This window comes from Macrosteles quadrilineatus, unplaced genomic scaffold (genome assembly GCF_028750875.1).
Source record: "Macrosteles quadrilineatus isolate MER2022 unplaced genomic scaffold, UCM_ALF_1.0 Scaffold_6__1_contigs__length_79288215, whole genome shotgun sequence".
Taxonomy (NCBI): Eukaryota; Metazoa; Arthropoda; class Insecta; order Hemiptera; family Cicadellidae; genus Macrosteles; species Macrosteles quadrilineatus.
In genome coordinates, this window is record NW_026542599.1 from 34,068,599 (window position 1) to 34,092,342 (window position 23,744).

General features: G+C 35.4%; 3 protein-coding genes across 3 annotated transcripts in view; 2 read left to right on the forward strand and 1 right to left on the reverse strand.

Annotated features, from left to right (window-relative positions):
• The window catches only part of LOC128996423 (coiled-coil domain-containing protein 124), a 463,618-nt gene that overhangs the window by 303,912 nt on the left and 135,962 nt on the right, over window positions 1-23,744 (forward strand). The gene's annotated exons all lie outside the window — the stretch shown is intronic.
• LOC128996422 (probable 39S ribosomal protein L24, mitochondrial) lies at window positions 83-12,157 on the reverse strand. Its single transcript, XM_054421746.1, has 5 exons — window positions 11,938-12,157; window positions 10,214-10,399; window positions 9,101-9,303; window positions 8,051-8,187; window positions 83-270 (listed from the first exon to the last, which is right to left on the reverse strand). Exons 1-5 carry the CDS (start codon window positions 12,040-12,042, stop codon window positions 134-136), a joined length of 768 nt encoding a protein of 255 aa, XP_054277721.1. The 5' UTR covers window positions 12,043-12,157; the 3' UTR covers window positions 83-133.
• LOC128996431 (DET1- and DDB1-associated protein 1) lies at window positions 12,566-19,056 on the forward strand. Its single transcript, XM_054421756.1, has 4 exons — window positions 12,566-12,716; window positions 13,785-13,923; window positions 15,509-15,570; window positions 17,561-19,056. Exons 1-4 carry the CDS (start codon window positions 12,714-12,716, stop codon window positions 17,648-17,650), a joined length of 294 nt encoding a protein of 97 aa, XP_054277731.1. The 5' UTR covers window positions 12,566-12,713; the 3' UTR covers window positions 17,651-19,056.

The following is a 23,744-nucleotide window of genomic DNA, read 5'->3' on the forward strand; positions in this document are numbered from 1 at the left end:
ACTTCTATTGTGTATTAAGATACTTAATTTTTTTCCTTATCAAACTTAAGCATTTTTAGGGCATTTAGGGATCACAAAACCACACATAACAATTACAACTTTAATCTACAAATAGATATTAACATAAACTTATCTAGTACCAATACACTTTTGCCGGTACTCTATCATCTTGGATGTTGTGTTCTCTTGCAATGGCCATTTCAAATGTCTCCAGATCAGGTATGAATGTCACCTTTTGTATCTCATCATCCCTAGTGTCTTTAGGGGATTCTGAAAACAAAATATCTCAATCTAAAAATTCAACTCAATTCTTTGAGACAGTGACATACACTTTGTAGCGTATTTTAAGGTAGATATGAGTGAAGGGTGGGTGTAGAACCTTTGACTACTGATGGAACTAGACATTTCATCCTCATGTTAAAGATGTCGCCAGTTAATCAACGGACATGGCTGGTTTGAGTCACCGAGAGAGTGTTAAAATGTAAATTACTGAATTCTGTCAAATACACCAACTTTCTAAGCACGTCAAACTGATAGGGAGAGATAGGACAACTTATTATAAGCTCTCAATTTTTTAAGTTATATCAACTAACTCATAAACATAAACCAATGGAGCAAATGGAATTTTTGACAGTAGCACTCTCTATGAGTGGCTCGTTTTACTTAGTTATTTTCGGATAAAAATGTACAACAGCTGGTTCATATAGATGGAATGGGAATGTCTTACTTCAGTAACCAAGAGTCAATGGGTAGAATGGAGTTAGATGGTCTGTGAAGCTTTATTACTGGATCAGCTGATTTTCAGCCAGGATAATTTATTGGGGCCCAATGATCTGACAGCTGGATTAGTATGTAGTTTATTTTTCCTACAGTTACCTAACAATGTACATGTTCTCTCACTGATTTGAGAAAGCAAAGTGGCCAATTCGCTCATCAGTGAGACAATGTTAACATTGTCTCACTCACTCCAGATTTGCAATGTGAAGGCACGAAATAGTGAGCGCGTAACATGCAGACAAGGTCGTATGTGCGGGAAATACGTTGGCAGCACTGGCTGTAAATCAGCTGGTTAGCTGTTGTACTGTTGTATCATTAAATGTAATATTAAAAGTTCACTTCTGTGTAAAAATATGTCACTTTTCTTAAGCAATTTATTTGTTTTGTGGTTAACTGTAGGAAAAATATAATGTGCAACTCGAGAGCAAAGTGCAATTGCCTCACTTGAGAAACCATTCCTCACTTGCCTAAGGCTCATGAGAAAGTATTTCTCTCGAGTGAGTCAATTGCTCCCTTTGCTCACTAGTTGCACAAATAACTATTTCCTCCAGTAACCTGACAAAGAACTTACTTGCACTGATTATAGAACGCAATGTAGCTAATTGCTTCATTTACTTTTTTGCCACACCAATTTTTTCCCCCCGCACTCCAGTATTCCAACCAAACAACACAAAACAGTGTGCTTTTATTATGCACGTAATATTTGTACGCTTGAAAATAAGTTGGCTACACTTAAAGGCACTACGACTACGATCAGCAGGCCTACAGCTGCAGGCTGGTGCAGTAGGCCTACTCCCATTTTGTTCAACGCTTGGATTTAACCTAACTTAAAAACGTGTTGTATAATATTTAAAAGACTTATTATTTATATGCTTAATAGTAACTGTAGGAAAATATAATGTGTAACGCGAGTGAAAAGTGCCTTTTCTGTACTCGAGAAACTTTCCACACTCGCCTACGGCTCGTGCGTAAACATTTCTTTCATGTGCAGCAAAGAACCACTTTGCACACTAGTTACACAGTTAACTGTTGTAAAATAGGCTTCCACTTTTCAATGTCATTATTTGATTCCAGTGCAACTATTACTACAAATACAACTATAATAAACTAAATATATGATGAAACCTATATGATATGCCATGAGCAATTTTTCTTTTGAGATGTTTTCATTTATTTTTAACTACTGTTTATATATTGGACAGCAGAATCTGTTTCTTTCAAATTTATTTTCTCATTCACATTCCCCAACTCCTTGTGTGCCAAAGGCATGGATTGAATTAATATATTAAATGCCAGCTGGTTATAATTCTTTTGTTATTGTTTTGAACTTATAATTGTTACTATAAAAATACAAAAACTGTGAACCAAACTCTCAACTTATTTCAGTTTTATCTAACTTTTAATCTTATAAAACTAACTAACTTTAAACTTGAACAACTAACTATTTGACATGGTAGCAGAGCTGCAACGATCCACCTGTAACTGATCTTTATTTCACTTATTTGTACTGTCCAACTTCAACTGAACTTTGAACATGACGACTCGACTAAGGAAGAAGGCTGCCACTCTCACGGCACGTGTGAAGTCTACCCTTGCAGAGGCGACTACACTGCTTAACGCCGAGGACCCTTCGAGGAACGCGCTACTAGCGACGCTGGCAACTCTGCAAGGCTATTCAGCTCGCCTAGAAGCCTTGATGGAACAGATTGACCTAGACACAGCCAACGGGTCGGCAACTGTGGAGGGTACCGACGACGCCGAGGACCTTTTTGGTATCGTACTTGACAGTGAGCAAGTAATATCAACCTTGAAGGTAAGACTAGAAGCCTTCAACACGAAAGCTATCAATGATCATGCCAATAATTCAAATGGTCTTTCGTCCGAGCGAGTGTTGGAAAATCCACACAGTTTAGTACAACTGCCCAAACTAATCCTTCCCATGTTTGAAGGTAACATTCTTAAATGGCAAGAGTTCTGGGACTCGTACAACTCTGCCATTCACAGTCAGCAATATTTAACTAAAGTAGATAAATTCAATTATCTTAACTCCCTTTTGAATGGAGAGGCCAAACTATGCATTGCTGGTCTACAATTAACTGCTGACAATTATGACGTTGCCATTTCTTTACTCCAAGAAAGATTTGCTAACAAACAACTCATAATCAATTCGCATTACAAAGCCTTGATGGACTTAAGTCCCTTAAAATCGAACGACACTGGAAAACTTAGGAACTTATTCGATGTTATTGACAAACACATCAGGTGTCTACAAAACTTAGGCGAAGATACCAACTCGAATTTCTTTTTTTCTCTGATTATGAGGAAACTTCCTCTGGATATAGTCATAAAAGTTGAGGAAAACAACGTAGATAATACTCTTGATGCCACTAAATTATGTACTATAGTAAGAAATATAATCGTAGCTAGAGAAAAGTCACAACTTTTATTAGGTTTTGGATCAACAAAAACTTCTATCCCACCACCAGAAAACGGAAACTACTTTCGTAGCTCAGAAAAAGGTAGTTTTTCAACTACACAGGCCCTTCCTTCGACCGAAAACAGAACTGCAACCTGTATTTTCTGCAAAGACGCCCACTGGAACGACCAATGCCAGAAGTATAAAACTGTTGAAGAAAGAAAAGGTAAGGTCAAAGGTCTCTGTTTTATTTGCCTGAAGAGTGGACACAACTTAAAGGATTGTAAGGTAAGCAAACCTTGTGTATATTGCAAACAAAGGAAGAACCATCATAGAAGTCTTTGTCCCAAAAGATTTTCACAGTCCCTTAAGCCTCCCGAAAATTGTGCTGTCAATCCCGAAGTCTGTAGCGAACCTTCTCTTGTTACGGTTCATGAAAATGTGATTTTGCAAACGGCTAAGGTTTATTTGACGAGTAATGGCTTGTCAGAGCCTGCTAAAGTTTTGTTTGATACCGGGAGTCAAAGATCTTATATCTGTACTAATCTTGCATCAAAACTTAAACTAAAGAGCGATCACACTCAAGTTTTATCTGTATTTACCTTTGGTAATAAAGATGCAAAAACCTTTGAAACACAAAATGTAACTACCGGACTCATACTAAGTGATGGTAAGGTTTTCAATCTCAGTTGTAATGTAGTGCCCCAAATCACGGGAAAGTTAAGCAGTACCTCTAGTATTGATGTTTCCCAGATACAATCTCGGTTTCCATCCCTTACTTTTGCCGAGGGTCAAAATGAGGATTCAGTCATTGACTTGTTAATAGGAAATGATTTCTACTTTGACCTTATAACTAATGAAAAGATCGAAGTACACTCTGGTTTGTATCTAATAAGATCTAAGGTTGGCTGGATTTTAAGTGGGAGGGAAAAATCACCAAATGATGCAAAATCAAATAATTACTCTACGTCCTTTCTAACTATGTCACAACCTACAAATGTTTTTAATTTAAGGAATCATTTTGTGGAACCAGACTCACAGTTTGTACAAGATTTGCATATTAAAGACCTATGGAGTTTGGATAGTATAGGGATTCGTGATTGCCCTCATCAAAATGATGATGATATAGCTTTGGGTCAGTTCAATGAAACTATTAAGCTTGAAAATAGGAGGTATTCGGTTGGTTGGCCTTGGAAGGAGTATCCCCCTGACTTACCAAAAAACTACAATTTGTCTCTTTCAAGACTTAACTCACTTTTGCACCGTTTTAAAAACAAATCTAGTGTGCTTGAAGAGTACGATAAAACAATCAAGGATCAACTCTGTAACGGAGTTATTGAAAAGGCCCCTCCTAACGAGAACTTAACAGTTTGTCACTATATCCCACACCACCCAGTTATCAATGAGTGTAAAATCACAACGAAACTAAGAATTGTGTATGATGCATCATCAAAGAGTAAAAAGACAAATAACAGTTTAAACGATTGCTTGTACCGTGGACCGGTAATTTTAGAAGATTTGTGTAGTCTACTTCTCAGATTTCGTATGAATCCTGTTGGTATTGTTGCGGACATCGAAAAAGCATTTCTTCAACTAAATTTACAGGAATCTGACAGGGATGTCACTCGTTTTTTGTGGCTTAAGGATACATCCTCTCTTTCACTAGACAACAATGTTGAAGAGTATAGATTTTGCAGAGTACCATTTGGAGTAATTTCTAGTCCTTTTCTATTGAATGCAACTATACAACATCACTTACTCCACTCTCAACTTTCTGGGGTTTCTGAACGTTTGAAACATTCATTTTATGTCGACAACATGATTACTGGAACTCAAACCAGTCAGGATGCGGTTATTCTTTTCCAAACGAGTGAAACTATTTTTTCACAAGCTAGTATGAATCTAAGGGGTTGGTGCTCTAATTCTAAGCTATTTATGGCAAGTATTCCTGATGATAAAGTTACTACTGAAAATGAAGACAGTGTTTGTGTATTGGGAATAAAATGGGATACAATCAAGGACACGCTCTCTGTAAAACCAGTTAAAGTTGAACCTTGTGTTGTAACGAAGAGGACTGCACTGAAACTAGTAGCTTCCATTTTTGATCCTTTGGGTTTATTTACTCCTGTAGTTTTGAAAGCTAAGTTATTCATTCAAAACTTGTGGCTTGAAGGCGTTGATTGGGATGAAGAGCTGAACTCAGAACTTACAAAGGTATGGATGCAGATTCAATCAAACCTACTTAAAATTCCTGAGGTATGTATTCCAAGATATGTTGGAATCATTGGTGATACTTTAGAGTTACATTGTTTCACTGATGCATCTAAAGATTGTTACGCTACAGCTGTTTATTTGCGATTAAAGAGTAATAATACATCCACGACAAAATCAATACTTATTTTCTCTAAATGTCATGTAACCCCTAAGTCTAAGCCAAACATCACTATACCACGATTGGAATTACTTGGTGTTTTAATTGGGGTGAGATCATTGAAGTTTACTGAAACTGCGCTGAAGACTTCTGTGACACGAAAAATACTTTGGACAGACTCACAATGTGTTCTCCATTGGTTGAATACAAATAGGATACTACCAAAGTTCGTTGAGCGAAGACTCTCAGAAATTAAATCACATACCGATGTAGAGTTTCGTTACGTACCTTCTAGTAACAATCCTACAGATTTGGCGACTCGCGGATTGACTATTAATGAGTTGCAGGAGAGCCAGTTATGGTGGTCAGGCCCTGAATTTCTAGGTTCATCGGAACATGAATGGCCACGAAATGACTTTAATCAAATCACTTCAATGTCAGAACAAACTTACCAAGACACATTGATCACTTGTGAACTTCCCATATCTAACCAAGAAGTTATGGCTGCAATTCAAGAAACCACAAGTAATGGAAGTCCTTTTGATATTGATTGTACAAATTTCTCGTCTCTAGATAAACTAATTCGAACGACAGCATATTGCAAACGAGCTATTAAAGCATTCAAGAAACTTTCAACTCCATTTACATCCAACAAATTGAGCTTCGAAGAGCTTCATGAGTCTACTTTATGTTGGTTGAGATACATACAAAACTTACATTTCGGCACTAGTATTAAAAGCTTAAAACTTGGCAGGACTGATCATCTCCAAAAACAGTTAGGGTTGTTTTTGGATGAATATGGAATATTGAGATGCAGAGGAAGACTTCAAAATGCTTATTTGTCATCGGAAATGAAATTTCCTGTGCTTTTACCTAAAAATGACCACTTTACCAATTTGGTAATAAATGACTATCATGTAAAACTACAACATGTTGGTGTTCAACATACTTTATCGGAAGTCCGAAAACACTATTGGATTATTCAAGGAAGATCTCAAGTGTCTAAGATTATCAGACAATGCACTGAATGCAGGAGATGGGATGGAGGTCCATTCAAAATGCCGTCTTTCCCTGCCCTACCTCTGGAACGAGTTACCCAAAATATTCCTTTTTCATACACTGGTCTAGATTACTTTGGTCCGTTGTACGTGAAGAGCAATGAACTCACTAATGACTCAAGAAAGGTATATGGTTGTATTTTTACATGCTTAACTGTTAGAGCTATTCACCTAGAACTGGTCAGTGATATGACGTCAAGTGAATTCTTGTTGGCTTTGAAGCGATTTGTAAGTAGAAGAGGAAAACCTTTGGAGATATATTTGGACAACGCTCCACAGTTCAAACTAGCTTCTTCATTCTTAGAGAATATCTGGGAAAACAACTTCGTAGATGATGACGTCTTATCTTTTGTACATAGCAATGGGTGTAAATTCAACTTCATCCCCGAATTCGCTCCTTGGATGGGAGGATTCTACGAACGGCTCATTTCTAGTGTAAAAAAATGTTTGAAGAAAACTATTGGACAATTTAAGTTGACATACACACAGCTAGAAACTGTATTATACGAAACTGAGGCCATTTTGAATTCAAGACCTCTTGTGTACGTTTCTTCCGAAGACATATGTCTCAGTGATGAAATCATAACACCTGGACATTTTTTGAATTTCCATGGTAAAAATGGTTTGATTGGAAATTTAAAGTCACATAACATCCAAACTAACAAGGACTTCGAAAGAACATCAAGAAAAAACATTCTTGAAATTTGGAAAAAAGGAGAAAATGTGTTAAGTTTATTTTGGAAGATCTGGCTTCAAGATTACTTAATGAGCCTACTTGAAAGAAAAACAACTGAAATGAAGCAGAAAAAAGGAACTACAACAAACAAACCAAATGTTGGAGAAATTGTTCTGATCCATGAAGCACTACCACGAGGAAGTTGGAAAATGGGCAGAATAGTAGAACTTCACTCAAGTCGAGACGGAAAAATAAGAAGTGCTACAGTAATTCTCAGCTCGAAGAAGAAAGTTGTACGTCCCTTAAATCTTTTATATCCAATAGAAGTGAAGAATTATTAGTGTTTGTCCTTCGCCCGGAGTGTGCCAAAGGCATGGATTGAATTAATATATTAAATGCCAGCTGGTTATAATTCTTTTGTTATTGTTTTGAACTTATAATTGTTACTATAAAAATACAAAAACTGTGAACCAAACTCTCAACTTATTTCAGTTTTATCTAACTTTTAATCTTATAAAACTAACTAACTTTAAACTTGAACAACTAACTATTTGACACCTTGTCATAGACTAGGCTTACTAATATTTTAGTTGAAATATTTAAAAGGAACTATTACAAGCAGTAAAGCTGAATCCAAAAATATCAGAATAAAAAACAGATTGACTTTAACGGATAAATTGAAAAAATATCATTGATCATTAAAATAAAAGGATAAAACACATTTTATAATTTTTCTTATAATAATGACATACCGAGGTAGAGGTGTTTCTCTTTGTAGTCCAGTGTTTCCCGAGCTTCCACAGGCACCGGGATGATTCTCTCAGATCGTAAAGACACTCTGACTCTCTGTCCTTCCTCCGTGTACCTCCATTCTATGTCCGCAGGCTTCCTACAAACACATCAAGCCATCACTGTGCTAAGTTCACTAACACCATACTGTATAGGTTTTGGGGATTTTCAAATGGGTGGGAGTGGAGATAGGTCAAAGACGCAATGGTACAAAATGTACGCTAATAAAAGGTAAATAAGAAAATATAAGGCTTAGTTGACTTTCACAAGTAACTTAGGCAGGCTCAGGCACTGTAACAAGTCAATTGAAGAGGACATTGTGACAAGTCACTCGAAGAGGACATTGTGACAAGTCACTCGAAGAGGAAATTGTGACAAGTCACTTGAAAAGGAAATCGTGACATGTCACTTGAAGAGGAAGTTGTGACAAGTCACTTGAAGAGGGAATTGTGACGTCACTTGAAGAGGAAATCGTGACAATTCACTCAAAGAGGAAATTGTGACAAGTCACTCGACGAGAAAATTGTGACAAGTCACTTGAAGAGGGAATTGTGACAAGTCACTCGAAGAAGAAATTGTGACGTCACTTGAAGAGGAAATCGTGACATGTCACTTGAGAACAGTATGACAAGTAACTTTAGGACAATGTCACTTGAGGACACATGGTAAAAATTCACTTGAGAACAGTGTTGGCGACAATGTGAAAGTCACCAATCCCCCCCTGAAAGTCACAAACTTTTTGTGGCTCAAAACTGGATTGAACTGTGCTCGATTAGTGGGCTTTAAATAAGTGAGTTGCTCTTACTTACACAACTCTCAGATGTCATAGTCAAATATTTTACCAAAGGAACCCAATTTCAGCTTGAGTCTTGAAGATCACTATTTTTGACCCCACCCAAGTCACTGACCACTATTATGAAGTAATCAAGTCTGGTTCGCAGGCAGACCCCAGACAAAATACCCTTCTGTTTTCCCAACTCGTATTGATGGTAGTATTGAACAGTTCTACTCACATATCATTAGGATCTACAAGTGCAACTTCATTGGTGACCAAAAGTGGTTTCTCCCGCTGCACGTAGACACCAGGCACTGTTTTGGACTCTCCCACTAGCTCCAACTCACAGTTGAGCCCCTCCACAAAGACCCAATTACGTTCTTGGATCACTTGTATCACATTTCCCTGCTTGCCCTTGTCTTTGCCAACAAGAATCTCTACCTAAAAATTACGTTGTCCATTGTCAATAAAGTATATACATGATTTCAACACCAATAGGCTATGTCTAGTTCTTTATCCAATGGATCGGCATTGAACTTGCAGAGAGATAAATATTCAAAGTTGAAGACCAATGTTATTTTTCTGAATTGCATATTTGTCTAATGCAGTGATAGGGAAGCTAGATAGGAATACGATAATGTAAAATAAAATACGTCATCCAACACTGTTTGATATATTTACAGTTATACTACTGTAAATATGTACAGTTTTAGTGTAAATATATAAAATAGTGTTGAAGACGTACTTTAGTCAACATGCCCCCTTAACAGCCCTACCACGTAAATGTCAATCAAGAAGTTGTTAAAAAAAATTCTTTTGCTATAGCTACACTTAAATGTTCCATTCGGTAAAGCCCTACAATTTCAAATAAACTACATGAAAAACAAAATAATTACCCCAGTAATTTACTACTTCTTAACACTGATGCTTAAAGGGGGGACAAATGCCACAAACCATGCTGAAAAACATAATTACAAGTATAACACACCTCTTCACAAGAAGCTAGGCTACGATATTGAAAACTGTTTGTTTACTAGAATATATATTCATTTTGCAGTGTCTTGTCTTATACTGGTATTAAGAACGACTAAATAGTTTAGTTCTTACCATATTCACAAACTATGTTTTTAATTATGACTAACATTCATAAGACTTTGAAAATCCATCTTATTTTTTATCTTTGAGACAGGCTTAAGTTACTGTCTAGTAACTGGACGTATGTCCCAGGTTACAAGCTAGAGTTTGGGACTGATCTTGGTCCCAAGGTCTAGTCAACAAGAAATTATTAACTTACTGTAGGTTAAAGTTTATATACAGTAGGCATACTAAATATTTGTTTTCCTTAACTTACCAGATCTCCTTTAAATATTTTCCAATCTTTTATTGGTTCCACCCAAAGTTTTTTTTGCGGTCTACCAATTTGATTGTCAAGTCTGTATTCTTCTGTCCATGGTCGATGTTCAGCAATATAATAATCATTTCTTTTCAAGGTCCTTCTTCTATACTGAGGAAATCCACGGGGTGTCTTGTATTCGATCTAAAACAGAGAAACGTCAACAACTAACCATCATCACAATTAGTTGGTGTAAAATTAAATTATGTTTCAATCAATAGTAGCACAAGCTTAGGCTCAGTTAAAATCATTTACATTTAAGTTTTTTTCTAACTACCTAACTCACGGGAATTGCATAATAGGATACATTCAGACATCCCTTCTCTTACTTTTTTAAAATAACATTAAATAAATCAAAACACCTTACCCATCCTTGCTTCAAAGCTTACCTCTACACAACTGTGTGTACAGTGATAAACTTAGGTTCTAGTATAAGTGTGACTGGTCAGGAAGAACCTAATATAGGAAGGAACCTAACTATATTATATTTAAGGGTACTGTTCTGCAGAGAACCTGCGATAATATCGGATAAATAACATTAAATATTGATAATTAAATAGTTCATGTACCGTTCCTATGTTTTTTCCACTGTGTGTTTTTTTTAATTATTTTAAGTGAAGCATTTAATTACATTTTGATATTATGTAGCATATGAAAACCCTATTGCACTGTAAAATGTTTAAAGGGGAATAAAGACTCTTATTAAATGTAAACATCAAACTGAGTTATGATTTGTTTACAATTTTATTGATAATAGATAACCCGTTGCTCAAAATTAAGCAAAACTGCAACTTGTAATAACAGAATAAAGAACGGAAATGAAAGGTAACAAATATTTTATTGTCACCATTCGTTTCCGGAATTACTGACCTACTTTCAATTATTCGGTCTGGCAACTTAATAATAGATATGTGGATCAAGATCATTGTGAATAGGTAAAGACAAATTACCAAGCTTTTGGAGGAAATTACAAAGTCTACTTCAACTTGTGAAGAAAGCATGTTTGTTGTTAATTTGAATTTATTTTGACCACTGTGTGAATTAAGTTATTTTACAACGTTTTCTACAATAGTAGTCTGCGATGAATGTGAAAGAACTGGCAGTGTTTGTCAAAAGACATGGCAAAGTAAAACTGTTTTCCCTTAAAAACATGTCATGGGTCTTGAAATTGTAGATCCCATGTGTGGTACTCTCAAGAAATGAGCTAGGGAGCTGACCATGGCAAAAGGCTGAATTTAGCCTAATTGACAAATTTTATCCAAATAATTCCCGGATCTAGGTCTCGCAGCCCTGTTTTTAGATTGGGTTTTTCCAATAAATTCCAATAACTTCCTCTTGTTAGGAATCTCTCCGACAAAAACTGATTGCATTTTTGGATTCAGCTTGAAAAATACTGTAGGTAGACATCTAAAATTACACGATATCGCATTGTAGAAATATCAAATAATTACTTAAGTTAATTACCCAATTTACTGGAAAACATCAGTAGGCCTATTTCAATAGCCTACTTGACCCAAAACATCGATGTACGGTAAGTTAACAAAAACATCGGTACCCTACTCTACAATTGATGTTAAAAACATCGAACATCGATAGAAAAACATCGACTAGGCCTATCAATGCTCATCTCTGTTTGGTAGGAATCGCTAACTAGCCATAGCCTAGGTATGCTAGGTACTTACAACTTCCATTCTCCTTTTGAAGTAAGTTTCGGGGAAATTGCCCAACTTTTTTGTCAGCTCCCCAATTTCAGAATATCTTACACAAAGAAATCTTGTGAATCGCATATTGATCGGTAGCAAATCAAAATATGCCTAATAGTGATTAACTTTTATCAAGACAAAAGACAAACCTAACCTATTTTCATTTTCTTTCCCAGTCGGATGTTGTCGGCTGCTCGGTCGGAGCCGGAAGCCGGAGCGAATAAAATAAGCGAAAGCGAAAGCGAAGCGAATTGGCATTAGCGCAGCTTTTTTTAGAGCAGGTGTGCCAACTGCCAACGCCAATTCTAATACCTCCTATGAGTAAATACCAGGGGTACTACATAATTAATAATAGTAGCCCTACATAATTATTTATCTAGTACATTATGTAGTAGCCCAGTTCGTAGCCCTGAGTAAATACCCCGAAATCCGAAACTTTTTTTGGTTCTTCGGGCTATTCCAATTCCACGATGTACAATTTCAATTGAATGCGAGCGAGATAGCAATTTATGTTCGAGGCTTGCTTGTTGCTTATGCTTGACTTGACTTCAACTAGTCGAGGTCGATCAAGGAACAAGAAGAGAAGAAGATTGAATTGAAGATTGTCAGATCAGGATCAGATTCAGATTGTCTGTCAATTCAATTCCAAATGCCAGCCACTCCTATGAATTTATTGGAATAATTTCCCAACCCCAACATTTGGTGTGTCTTTTCCAACTTAAAGATTAGTAATCGTCCGAAAATTTGTCTACAAAATGGTAATTTTCGATATTATTTATACCACTTTGGCTTGAAATGTTTTTAGGTTTAATGTGTTAGGACCTAAGTTAACCTTAGTTTTATGGTTTCATTAAGTAGCTCACTCACCACATCATTAGCAATGTTAACTTCTTATTAGTTCATAAAGCCTCTTTCACAAACAATTTCAACACCACTGATCAGTTCATTCTAGTTTAAATTTGTGATAGGCTACCTAATGCACATTGTTCAGAAAAAGGTTCTAGCCTAGCCCATCTAAGGCCTAAACTTAGCACAGGTCATTGTGTAACCATAGACTAGTCTATAACCATAGTAACCCATATTAATTAACAGCTGTGTCTAAGGAATGTGGGCCTTAGTCACCAACAAGACTACAAGATTGCGCCACTCATCCTACACTCATCTCATTCATACTTGGCTTAAAATGAGTTGCCTACTTCGTATGGTTGCCATTTTATTACAGTATTAACAGTCATTACAATAGACTTCCCATCCGAATGTAAATTTTGAAGCTTAATTTTCGTGTCTAGTTCACTTCCGGTGACTGATTGCTAGTGTCGACGGAATTTTGATTCTATGTTTCAGACTTAAGTTAATTTCATGATTGGTGCTTTACTTAGTGTTTGGTTATATAAATAACTTAGAGGATGAGTAATTGTTTATAATTAAATCGTTTGGGTACAATTTCTTAACTGGGCTATGCTAATATTGATTTAAATCTAGGGTTTGAACTATGTCTAGGAACAGATTTCCAGTCAGGCGCCAATACTGGTGGCATAACCGAGAGCTGTCTGCTACGAGGACAAAACATCACTATCTAAGTTAATATTACTTTCCTGTCTGTAACATAAGTTAGTAGTACCCGAGAAGACCTTTTTGTGTCGGTGTTAGTTGTGGAAGACATACTATTCAACTAGGACAAAATTAAACATAAATCCCCGAGTATTAAATAGTTATTCCTGTCTTAAAATTATAAATTACATTTTTAGACGGTCTCTCATTATGGTAGAAACAAGGTAGACTGTGTTCAGTGTTGTGTTGTATTTGATTTTTATCACATTTTTCAGTCTGTGGCAGAGTTTTTGAAAGGTCTCCCTTCCTACAATGAAAAAAATTTCTCTCGGTTCCACACTGACAGTGGCAGCCGATCATGTGCCAAAAGACCTTCAGTTTACCTTCCAACAAAAGACTACCCTTCTGAACAGAGTGAGTAATCCTTAAAAATTTACTGAACTAGGGATGTCCATTGATAGGCTACTTGATAATCTAAGGTATAATTGACATCATATAGACTACTGTATACTGAGCAAGTAGTTATTTGCCTCCAAATAGAACATGGTAATTCTAAACTATACGTCTAAACAGTTCAGCAGTGAGATATGGTTAAGGTGGGCCTACATTAACTTCTTCGTTCAAATCTTTTAAAAATGTTATAGGTTGTGACGTCTAATTTTGCTCATGTTTTCATAAGAGACATGTGGGACACCATGTTTACTATAGTTTACAGAAAATTATTTTGTTTCTTGATTTTTGGGATGGTAGGCCTACACAAAATACTATCCCAATACTATGTAATAGGGCCTACTATTTCACTCTGGTCTTGTGTCTATAAACATGTAATACAGTAGAATCTTGATAGTTTGACATTTTTGGACTTAAGGGGTGTCAAACTATTGAAACGTTAAACTATAGGGAGTAAATGGAGTTTAGCATACAGGAACAAAAAAATACAAGTTTTATATAGAAATTACCCAAATTTATTAGATACTAAAAAGTTTAACAATTTCACTGTTCATTAGTTAAGTCTCACGGTACGTCCAGAGTGCACGCCAATTCAGATTCAGATTTTGGCGGCAGGAATGGCACTTGCATTCAAATGGAAGTGGCCGTAGTGGCTGCCGGTTTCCGAGCCCGCGCGCAGGCACCTGCTTACCGGAATGAATTCTTCACTCTGGTTTCAGATTCTGATTCAGATTTTGCTTGTACGCATACTATTTAGTTAAATAAACTGTGTTTTTATAGTAAAATATTTAATTTTTTTTCATTCTTACCTTTAGGGTTACCGTACCACTAAGCTTTCTCTTCAGGATTTTTTCATTGATGTCCAATTTTAATAATAAGTTGAGGTGGTTTCGGACTCCATACATTGCAATATATTTATCATTTCTAGCTATAGGAAAAGAGTTATATAATATCATGAACACCATTTTTCAGTGGCTGTAACTTCACAACATTTTCAGACGCTATAATTTTACACGTTAATTCCTCATCCGACAATTCCATAACAACGAATGACTTGCTTCTTTGCTAACCGAGTCAGTACCGGCTACTTTTCATATCTTAGACCTGAAAGAAAATACAAATTTTAATAAAATTAAACAAAGAGAATTGCAAACTTATTGTCCAGGACTACCTTATTGGAGTTAACTTTAATGTTAGTTGTTACTGTTAAACATTTTTGTTAATGTTTTCACCCATATGGGTAATGTATGAACTGTTTTGTTCTACTTTCTTTTTGATAGGTTTTTAAATTATAGGTAGAGTAACACTTATGTTTATATAGTCAGAATATATATATATTAATATTTTTCAACCTGGTAGTTGTATGATTTTGTGTTTCACAAGATGTTTGTACCAGTACTTGTCATTTATTGGGTTAGGTCGTGTCGTGCAGTCGTGTTCAAATGCTGATGTTTCGGGGACATTGCAGTTTTGGACATCTTGTTAGAAGTCAATAACCTTGTGTTTGTTTAAAAATGTTTAGGTGTCATGACGTTATTTTTTGTTTCAGTTATTGTAACAGAAAAGACAAATATTCTGCTGAGATACCTGCATCAACAATGGGACAAAAAGGTAACCTAATTACGTTTCATTATGATTTCATTTAGATTAACTTGATTCAGTGTGATAGCTGTTGATATAGCACAAGTGTGATAGTCCAGCCTTAAGGAATTTTCACTATAAAAATAACATTGTTGCCTATTTAGATCAATTACTAGGTGGCGTTCACAGAGGCATCCACCAGATTGAGCGGAGTCATCAGGGTTCCATATATATTGTTATTGACCTTCACCATCGAGCTTCATAATTATTTTTACCTACAATGTGAAGAAAGCATTTGTGTAAAGATAAATATTGGTGTAATTAGATTACCTTCAGGTTGTTTCGTAATAAAGGGGGTAAGAAACACAAAGGTGTAATTTTAGGCATTTTCAGAGACCTGCATTTACATTTTAATTTTAAACCCTCAGGGTTAGTCATCAACTTATTCTGAAACAGGGCGGTACAGTTCTAGCTAGTTATAACCTAGAAATCAACCCTTTACAGTTTTGAATTCTATCACTTTGGCTACTAATAACTGCATAAGAGGACTTTATGTGACAGTGAGTATATAAGTGAAACCACGAAATATATTATCATTACAAAAGTTATATTAACATTCAGATTTGCATTGATTCAAGCGTTTAAACTTTCACCGAAGGTTCTAAGACCAAAATATATAGGATTGAATAATTATAACTGGTGAAATACATCTTAAATTGAAGTAAGAATTCGAAAATAAATCAAATTTACTGTTTTTGGTCGAGTAATACAGTAGATAAATATATGCCAATACTTGATGTGAAATCTTTGCGTGCATACCTTCAATTTGAGACCTCAATCATGAAAATCGGTCTGATAGAAGATCCAAACGTACTCAGAAAAGAAAAACCAAATTTAACTCTCATAAGAAATAGATTGGGAGCAAATTTTGTTTACGTATAAGCCGAGTGGGACTGTATATATATATATTTTACATATTATTTATTAATATATATATATATATATATATGCCGATGCTTAATGTGAAATCTGTGCATGCCGTGCATACCTTCAATAATTTGAGACGTCAATCATGAAAATCAGTCGGCTAGAAGAGCCAAACAAACTCGGAAAAGCCAACCCAATTTTCTTAAATCATATACTAATTCACAAACCAATTCATCCCTAATATAGGGGTTACTAAAAATATTACATTTAAGGTTTCCCCAAGTAAGCCTAGAACAAGCCTTCAAACGCCACTTCAACTGTTAATTTAGTTGGATGGGCTCAAAGCAAACATGTTTGTTTTATCATTCAAAATAGAACTGTCAATATACGTCCAAACAAGATGTTAAGGTTATTAGTATACGATTCAGGCTAGTGTTGTCATTTTTATTATACAGTATTATTTATGATCCATACCGTTTCTGTTGTAATATCCGTGGAATAATGCTATCAGCTATTTCTTGATCTACTTAATTAAAAAGTCACCAGCTAACCTTATGCCTTTGTTTATGTATCAAATACTGCTTCCATTAGGATTACAATCCAACTTTGAGGGCCCGTGAGGCGGATTCCTAAGGGATATGTTTGACGCCATATAGATGTTGGCACTCACCGACATGGTCTTTATCACCATGCAAAATTTGAAAACGATTACTTCAGCCGTCTAGGAGGAGTTTGCGTATTACGAAATGCATAAGAGTCAACATATAAGAGCTTCTCTCGCTCCGCTCAAAAATAAATTAGTTCAGTCTAGATAATTCAAACACTTTATGTAGAGAATCTCTTGATATTTACAGTTTTACCATGCATTTTGATATACTTTTTATTTAAAAGTTAGAGCTCAAGAGTTGCTGATTTGGAATATAACCCCAGCCGGGAGGACTGCCTTAGTTAGTCCATAACCATCTATCTTTTAGCCATACAGTGGACTACGTTAGGTAAGAACTGGTATAAGCGTAGTAGGATAACACTTGGAGGTGATTCCCACTACGCAAGAAAAAATTAAAAATTGTCTCATGTTTTATTTCTGTTTTAGAACGCCTTAAAGAAACGGGACCATCTGAACATTGACTCTAGTGAAGAGAACACTTCCAATAAGAAGAGACGTCTCGAAACCTCCCCTTGAACGTGAACAAGGTGTCGTTTTGTTTAAATGCTGAGAACATTTTATTATATAATGCATATCAGTATGTTTCTGTAAATTTTCTTTTGAGATTTCAAATTATTTACATATTATGCTTTAAGAATTGTTTTTTATAGTAAAATTACAACTAACGTTTTGTGCATTTACGTCTAATTGTAGTCTGTTTGTAATTTACTTGCTACTCCAGGTTTTGTAATTTGAAACTAAAAGGTTTGATGAATTTTGCTTTGTTACCCACTTAAAGGGTATCTCAGTTCCTAATGTAAACACCATAATATTGTTCAGTAATATTTTGTCGGGAAGAAACTAAATTGGTGGTTTATGGAGTAAAAGTCAAGTGAGAACAAACATTTAAAGGTATCTTAGTACTAATATTTATCCAAACATAAAAAGTTTTAGGTTTCCATTATCAGGCTACACATCTATAAAAAAAACTTTACTGCAATAGGCTAGCACAATTTGTTGAATAATTAGTTTTTAAGTACGGGTAGGCCATTAAGTTATTTCAGTAGATAATTGGACAATTAAAAATTTTAAATGTAATAACTTTGGCCATAGTAGGTATTAGTGGTGGATTTAATAAAATTGAAAATTTGTTACATTGTGCTTATTACTAGATCTGTAATAAGATTTGTGACATTGAGAGTTTCTTCAGTTAGATCACAACGAGGATTGTTTAATGTTTTAGTTAACTTGCCAATCTAAAACGGCATTTGATATCAAATCAGAGACACATGTGTGCCTCTCATAGCCAACTCAATTTGATTTAACTTCTCAGTTACAGTAAAAAAATGAATTGTATTCAGACAAACTCAAATTGCTGAAAAAATACCAACAATTACCTGCTAAAAGTAGAATAAAATTTGCTTTCATAATGTTTTAGCTAGTTATAATTTTGTCTCATGTTATTGGGGATACCAGTGTATAAGTGTTGAAATCGTTCAGCTTATATTAACATGATTGTATTATAGTTTTTCTTGTTCTGATTGATTTACTCAGTTTTTTTTTTTAGTTATTATGACTAGTGACATTCCCTAATAATAATTTTACTTTGTGTTTACTTTTCTTTGTTTAATTTAGCAGTGGTTTGATTTTGTGTTGTACACTGAAACATCTCAATTGTTATTCATTGTCTACACTTATTTATTATGTGTTATGTTTGTGAAGTTTGAAATGTGGTGGAGTTTGTTTGCAGTCAATTTAACAGTCAACAGTCTTATTTGGAAGTGTTTACAGTTATTCTGGTCTTATGCTTTATAGGCCAGCCCAGTTCTGTAATTATTTTGTATATTTATTTATAATAATATTTAGGTATAGTTTAAAGTAATCTTGTTCGGGTGTCAACATTTCTTTGTAATTCATCTTTTAAGAATATAATTGTAAATTTATATTCTAAATTAATTTTCCCATTATATTATCTACTAGCTGTACCCGCGGGCTTTGCCCCGTTTTACTTCATAAGTGAGCTCGTTCGCATGGCTCCATCACGTCCTGGTTGAAGTTCGTTCGCTACGCTCACTCTAGGGCTCGTTCGCTACGCTAACTCGCCTCCAGGTTGAAGTGAAACTGATCGACAGATTGTAATGTAAACTTTCAGGTATTATTAAGCATTATTCAAGGATGGTTTGTGTGAAGTTTGGTGCAGGTCCGTCAAAAGGGCTCCACCCCAGTGGCTCTGAACATGAGTACTCATATTTAAATGGAATTAAAGAATCTTAACAGCTGGTTCAACTAAAGAATTTGTTTCTGTGATGTTCAATAGCATTAAAAATGTAATAGGTTTACCAACATGGTGCAGCACTATTATTATTTTTTTTTATTTATGACAAAAGCTAATTTGCAACCAAAAGGTGAGTGAGCGTAGCGAACGAACTTCAACCTGGAAGTAAGTTAGCGTAGCGAACGAGCTTATCTGAAGGCAAGTGAGCGCAGCGAACAAGCTCCAACCTAAAGGTGAGTGAGCGTAGCGAATGAACTTCAACCAGGACGTGATTGAGCCATGTGAACGAGCTCTTCTTGAAAATGAACGAGCATTTGACATAAAACCACATTAGGACAGGAAGACGTCTGTCGGGCCAGCTAGTTTACAATACAAATTTAAATTGGTGTGTTAAAAAGATTGTGATCAAAATATGAATTTTAATTTTATATACCTTTATCATTGGTTATCATATTGGTTACAGTTGCAACTAGTTTTGGCTTTTCTTTTTAGCCATCATCAGGCATTACAAGGGACAGTAACATCACTTCTTCTGAAGTTCCATATTCCACACAGTTTAAAAACAAACACAACACACATAACTAGAATTTTGTGACCCAACTGACAGGAGTTTAGACCTAGTCTGGTCACTGTGGTCAGTCTCGGTGCTCTGCTTGCCTTTCTGTAGCAGGTAGTTTGATGGTTCCATATTCTTTACCCATTTACTTTCCCTATAAACTTTAGTTTTTAGATACTTATGTATTATGTTCTTCCTATGACTTGTTAGGAAGGTGCCAAATTTCATTTAAATAAACAATACTAGTTTTGGATAATAATTAGCTGGCTTTAATACTTAATTTCTTATTAAATGGCGACCATACAAAGTAGGTATTTTAAGCCAAGTAATAATGGAGATGAGTGTATGATGAGTGGCGCGATCTTGTAGTCTTGTAAGTGACTAAGGCTTGGGGTATCATTGTTCATTTTCAGGGGTTTCCATTGGATATGTAGACGTAGAAGTGGATAGCTCATAACTTTAATCAATCTCCTTGGTTACAAGTAAAACTTGGTTGGCTCTGTAAGGACCACAAGGCAATAATGTTTATTACTACTTTATATTTGTTGTGATAATTTGATTTCTAAAAAATATTCAAATATTCTATGGCTAGTCTTCAGAGTATTTGTGGAAAAGAGCAATTGGTGTAACCAAGAAACTGATTTTTCTGATTATGTTTTAGTTTTCCCATACTAAAGAATTGCTAAAACATTTAATTAATCTATTTTAAAAGTACGTCTCAAATCATAGTTTTTCAATAGTCTCACAAAACATGCTTGTGACTGTGGAAGATTGAGAAAATTAACTTATGTCACCATTGACAAAATGTTTTTGTCTATGATGTCATTGCACATATTGCAGTGGTGTTGTGGGAGTGAAGGTGTTCGTTCACTCACAGCTATTTTAAAATCCTCTATCCTAAACAGGGCCAAGGGTTTTTTTCGGGGACGATGGTGAGCGCTCTACGACCACACCACTGGTTTTAAGCTATGTAAGCAATTAGGGTGCTGTACCGATATTTTCATCAACCCATTTGACCTCTTGCATCCATCGATCCATCAAGTAAGCAGGTACTAACAGTGCTTGCATGTTGTGAATGAACTATGACCAGCAGTTTCATGTATGTAATCACAGAAAACATACTACTATGTAAGCGAGTTCATGTTGTATTTATCGTAAAACAAAAATACAGTAAGAATATAACCTTGACTATTCGACTTTTGATAGAATCGTATATAACACTAGACTTATATGATAAAACATACTCCCTTAGTTGATTTTCATTCTTATGGAATTGCTGAAGGCAATTCTATCGTTAGTTCTGTCCGGTACACTGTAGATGTCGTGTTTTAATAAATATTCGTTTCTCGTAATTTCAGTAATTCAAAAACTCATTTGACCAAATAAAACGTGCTAATCATAAACAATAACTCGTCCCCTAGTTATATAACCAAACAGAAACCGTGAAATTAACCCTAAACATAATATCGTTGACTCTATAGCGATCAGTGTTACCAGGATATACTGTAGTCTTGCTCAGTTTGCTGATGACTCTGCATTCTGGACTTCTCGCCGACGCTACTACTTCCTCATACGACTGGCCACAATCACAATCCAAAACTACATTTCCTACTGCCTCCGTTGGCATATCACCATCAAACATGACTGGCGTCGTCCTTTAATCCATAGCTACTAGGAGGTCACGAATTGTGGATTTATAGGCTGCATGCACTGTGGATGTGATAATCCCTGGTGTTGATTGACGTCTGCACTAGTGAGTACTACGACTATCCGCGGTACTGTTCCGATAATTAGACCAATTCGTTAATGCCAAGGCAAAAATGTGGTTCGGATTCCACCATTAAGGCATTAACTGTAGGTCCCTTAGTTGCCATTAGCTGCATGGACTATTAATTATTAGCTGTGTCTAAGAAATATGTCGGCCTTAGTCAGCTAACAAGACTACAAGATCGCGCCACTCATCCAATACTCATCTCCATGCATACTTGGCTTAAAATACCTACTTATAGTATGGTTGCCATTTCATAAGAAAGTATTAACAACTAAAACCAAACTCTGTTTTTTTTTTTTCAATTTCAACTCCCGTTCTCACCTACGCCAATCCCCTCCTATTGACATTTCCTACACACATGAAATGAAATGAAAATCCTTCTTTATTTTGAATCAAAATAAAGAAGGATTTTCATTTTTTATTTTTATTCCCCTCCTATTGACATTTCCTACACACATGAAATGAAATGAAAATCCTTCTTTATTTTGAATCAAAATAAAGAAGGATTTTCATTTCATTTCATGTGTGTAGGAAATGTCAATAGGAGGGGATTGGCTTAGGTGAGAACGGGAGTTGAAATTGAAAAAAAAAAAAACATTTTGAGACAAACAGCATAGACTAACAAGTAGTTAGTAGACTTCCCATTTCATTGAACATTTTGAAGCTGGTTTTTCGTGTCTATAGTTCATGTCCGGTGACACTATGGGGGCTGGTGTTGACGAAATGTTGTTTCTATATTTTTTAGAGTTAATTTCATGATTTCTGCTTTACTGTTTTATTTATATCTTAACTAGAGGATCAGTCAATGTTTATGATTATATCGTTTTATTTGTATAACCGGGTTTTAATTCCTGCAATAGCAAGAAACAAATTGTAAACAAAACATGACATCTACAGTGCACCGGACAGAACTAACTATAAAATTGGTTTCAGCTGTTCCATTAGGATGGGAAATCTAAGGGAGTAGGTTTTTTTAAGGGAGTATGTTTTATCATAGACTAACCAACACAAGTAGACTTCTCATCCCATTGTAAATTTTGAAGCACGTTTTTCGTGTCTAGTTCATGTACGCCACGCTGGGTGCTAGTGCCGACGAAATTTTGTTTCTATTATTTTAGGGTTAATTTCTTGATTTGTGCTTTACTGTTTGGTTATATAACTAGGGGACAAGTTATTGTTTATGATTAGATCGTATTATTTAGTTAAACGAGGTTTTAAATGGCAAAATGGCTGTAATAACGGGAAACAAATTGTAAACAAAACACGACCTCTACATAAACCGTACATGAACTAACAATAAAATTGTCTTCAGCTGTTCCATAAGGATGATAAATTAGTTATTTGTGCAACTAGTGAGAAAAGTGAGCAATTGACTCACTCGAGAGAAATCCTTACTCACGAGCCGTAGGCGAGTGAGGAATGGTTTCTCGAGTGAGGCAATTGTACTTTAAACTCGAGTTGCACATTATACTTTTCCTACAGTTACCATAAAACAAATAAATTTGTGAAGAAACATAACCTATTTTTACACAGAAGTGAACTTTTAATATAAAATTTTATGTGAAGTGACAAATACAACAGTACAACAGCTGACCAGCTGATTTACAGCCAGTGCTGCCAACGTATTTCGCGTGCATACGACGTTGCCTGCATGTTACGCGCTCACTATTTCGTGCCTTCACGTTGCAAATCTGGAGTGAGACAAAGTAATTAGAGTGAGACAATGTTAACATTGTCTCACTGATGAGCGAATTGGCCACTTTGCTTTCTCAAATCAGTGAGAGAACATGTACATTGTTAGGTAACTGTAGGAAAAGTATGTTTTATCTATGGTTTTATGTTAGTGAGTGAAAATTTAAAAACGTACGTTTTCAGGAAAAGCACTTTGCAAATTTTTTTCCCCTTTTTTCAAAACTTTTATTATTATTTTTATTTCATTAACATTTTAAGTTTCATAAAATGTCCATGGTAACGCAATATCTTTGGTAGTTTTCTTTTTAAAGAGCATCTTTAGTAGAAAAACACAAAA

Excerpts from the sequence above, each read along its gene's own strand:
- LOC128996422 (XM_054421746.1), bottom strand. The coding sequence starts at position 12,042 with ATGCGATTCACAAGATTTCTTTGTGTAAGATATTCTGAAATTGGGGAG. Across the intron at positions 10,400-11,937 it reads TCAAAAGGAGAATGGAAGTT|ATCGAATACAAGACACCCCG; the intron begins GTAAGTACCTAG and ends TCTCTGTTTTAG. Across the intron at positions 9,304-10,213 it reads AAATATTTAAAGGAGATCTG|GTAGAGATTCTTGTTGGCAA; the intron begins GTAAGTTAAGGA and ends CGTAATTTTTAG.
- LOC128996431 (XM_054421756.1), top strand. Across the intron at positions 13,924-15,508 it reads AGACTACCCTTCTGAACAGA|TTATTGTAACAGAAAAGACA; the intron begins GTGAGTAATCCT and ends TTTTTGTTTCAG. Across the intron at positions 15,571-17,560 it reads ATCAACAATGGGACAAAAAG|AACGCCTTAAAGAAACGGGA; the intron begins GTAACCTAATTA and ends TTTCTGTTTTAG.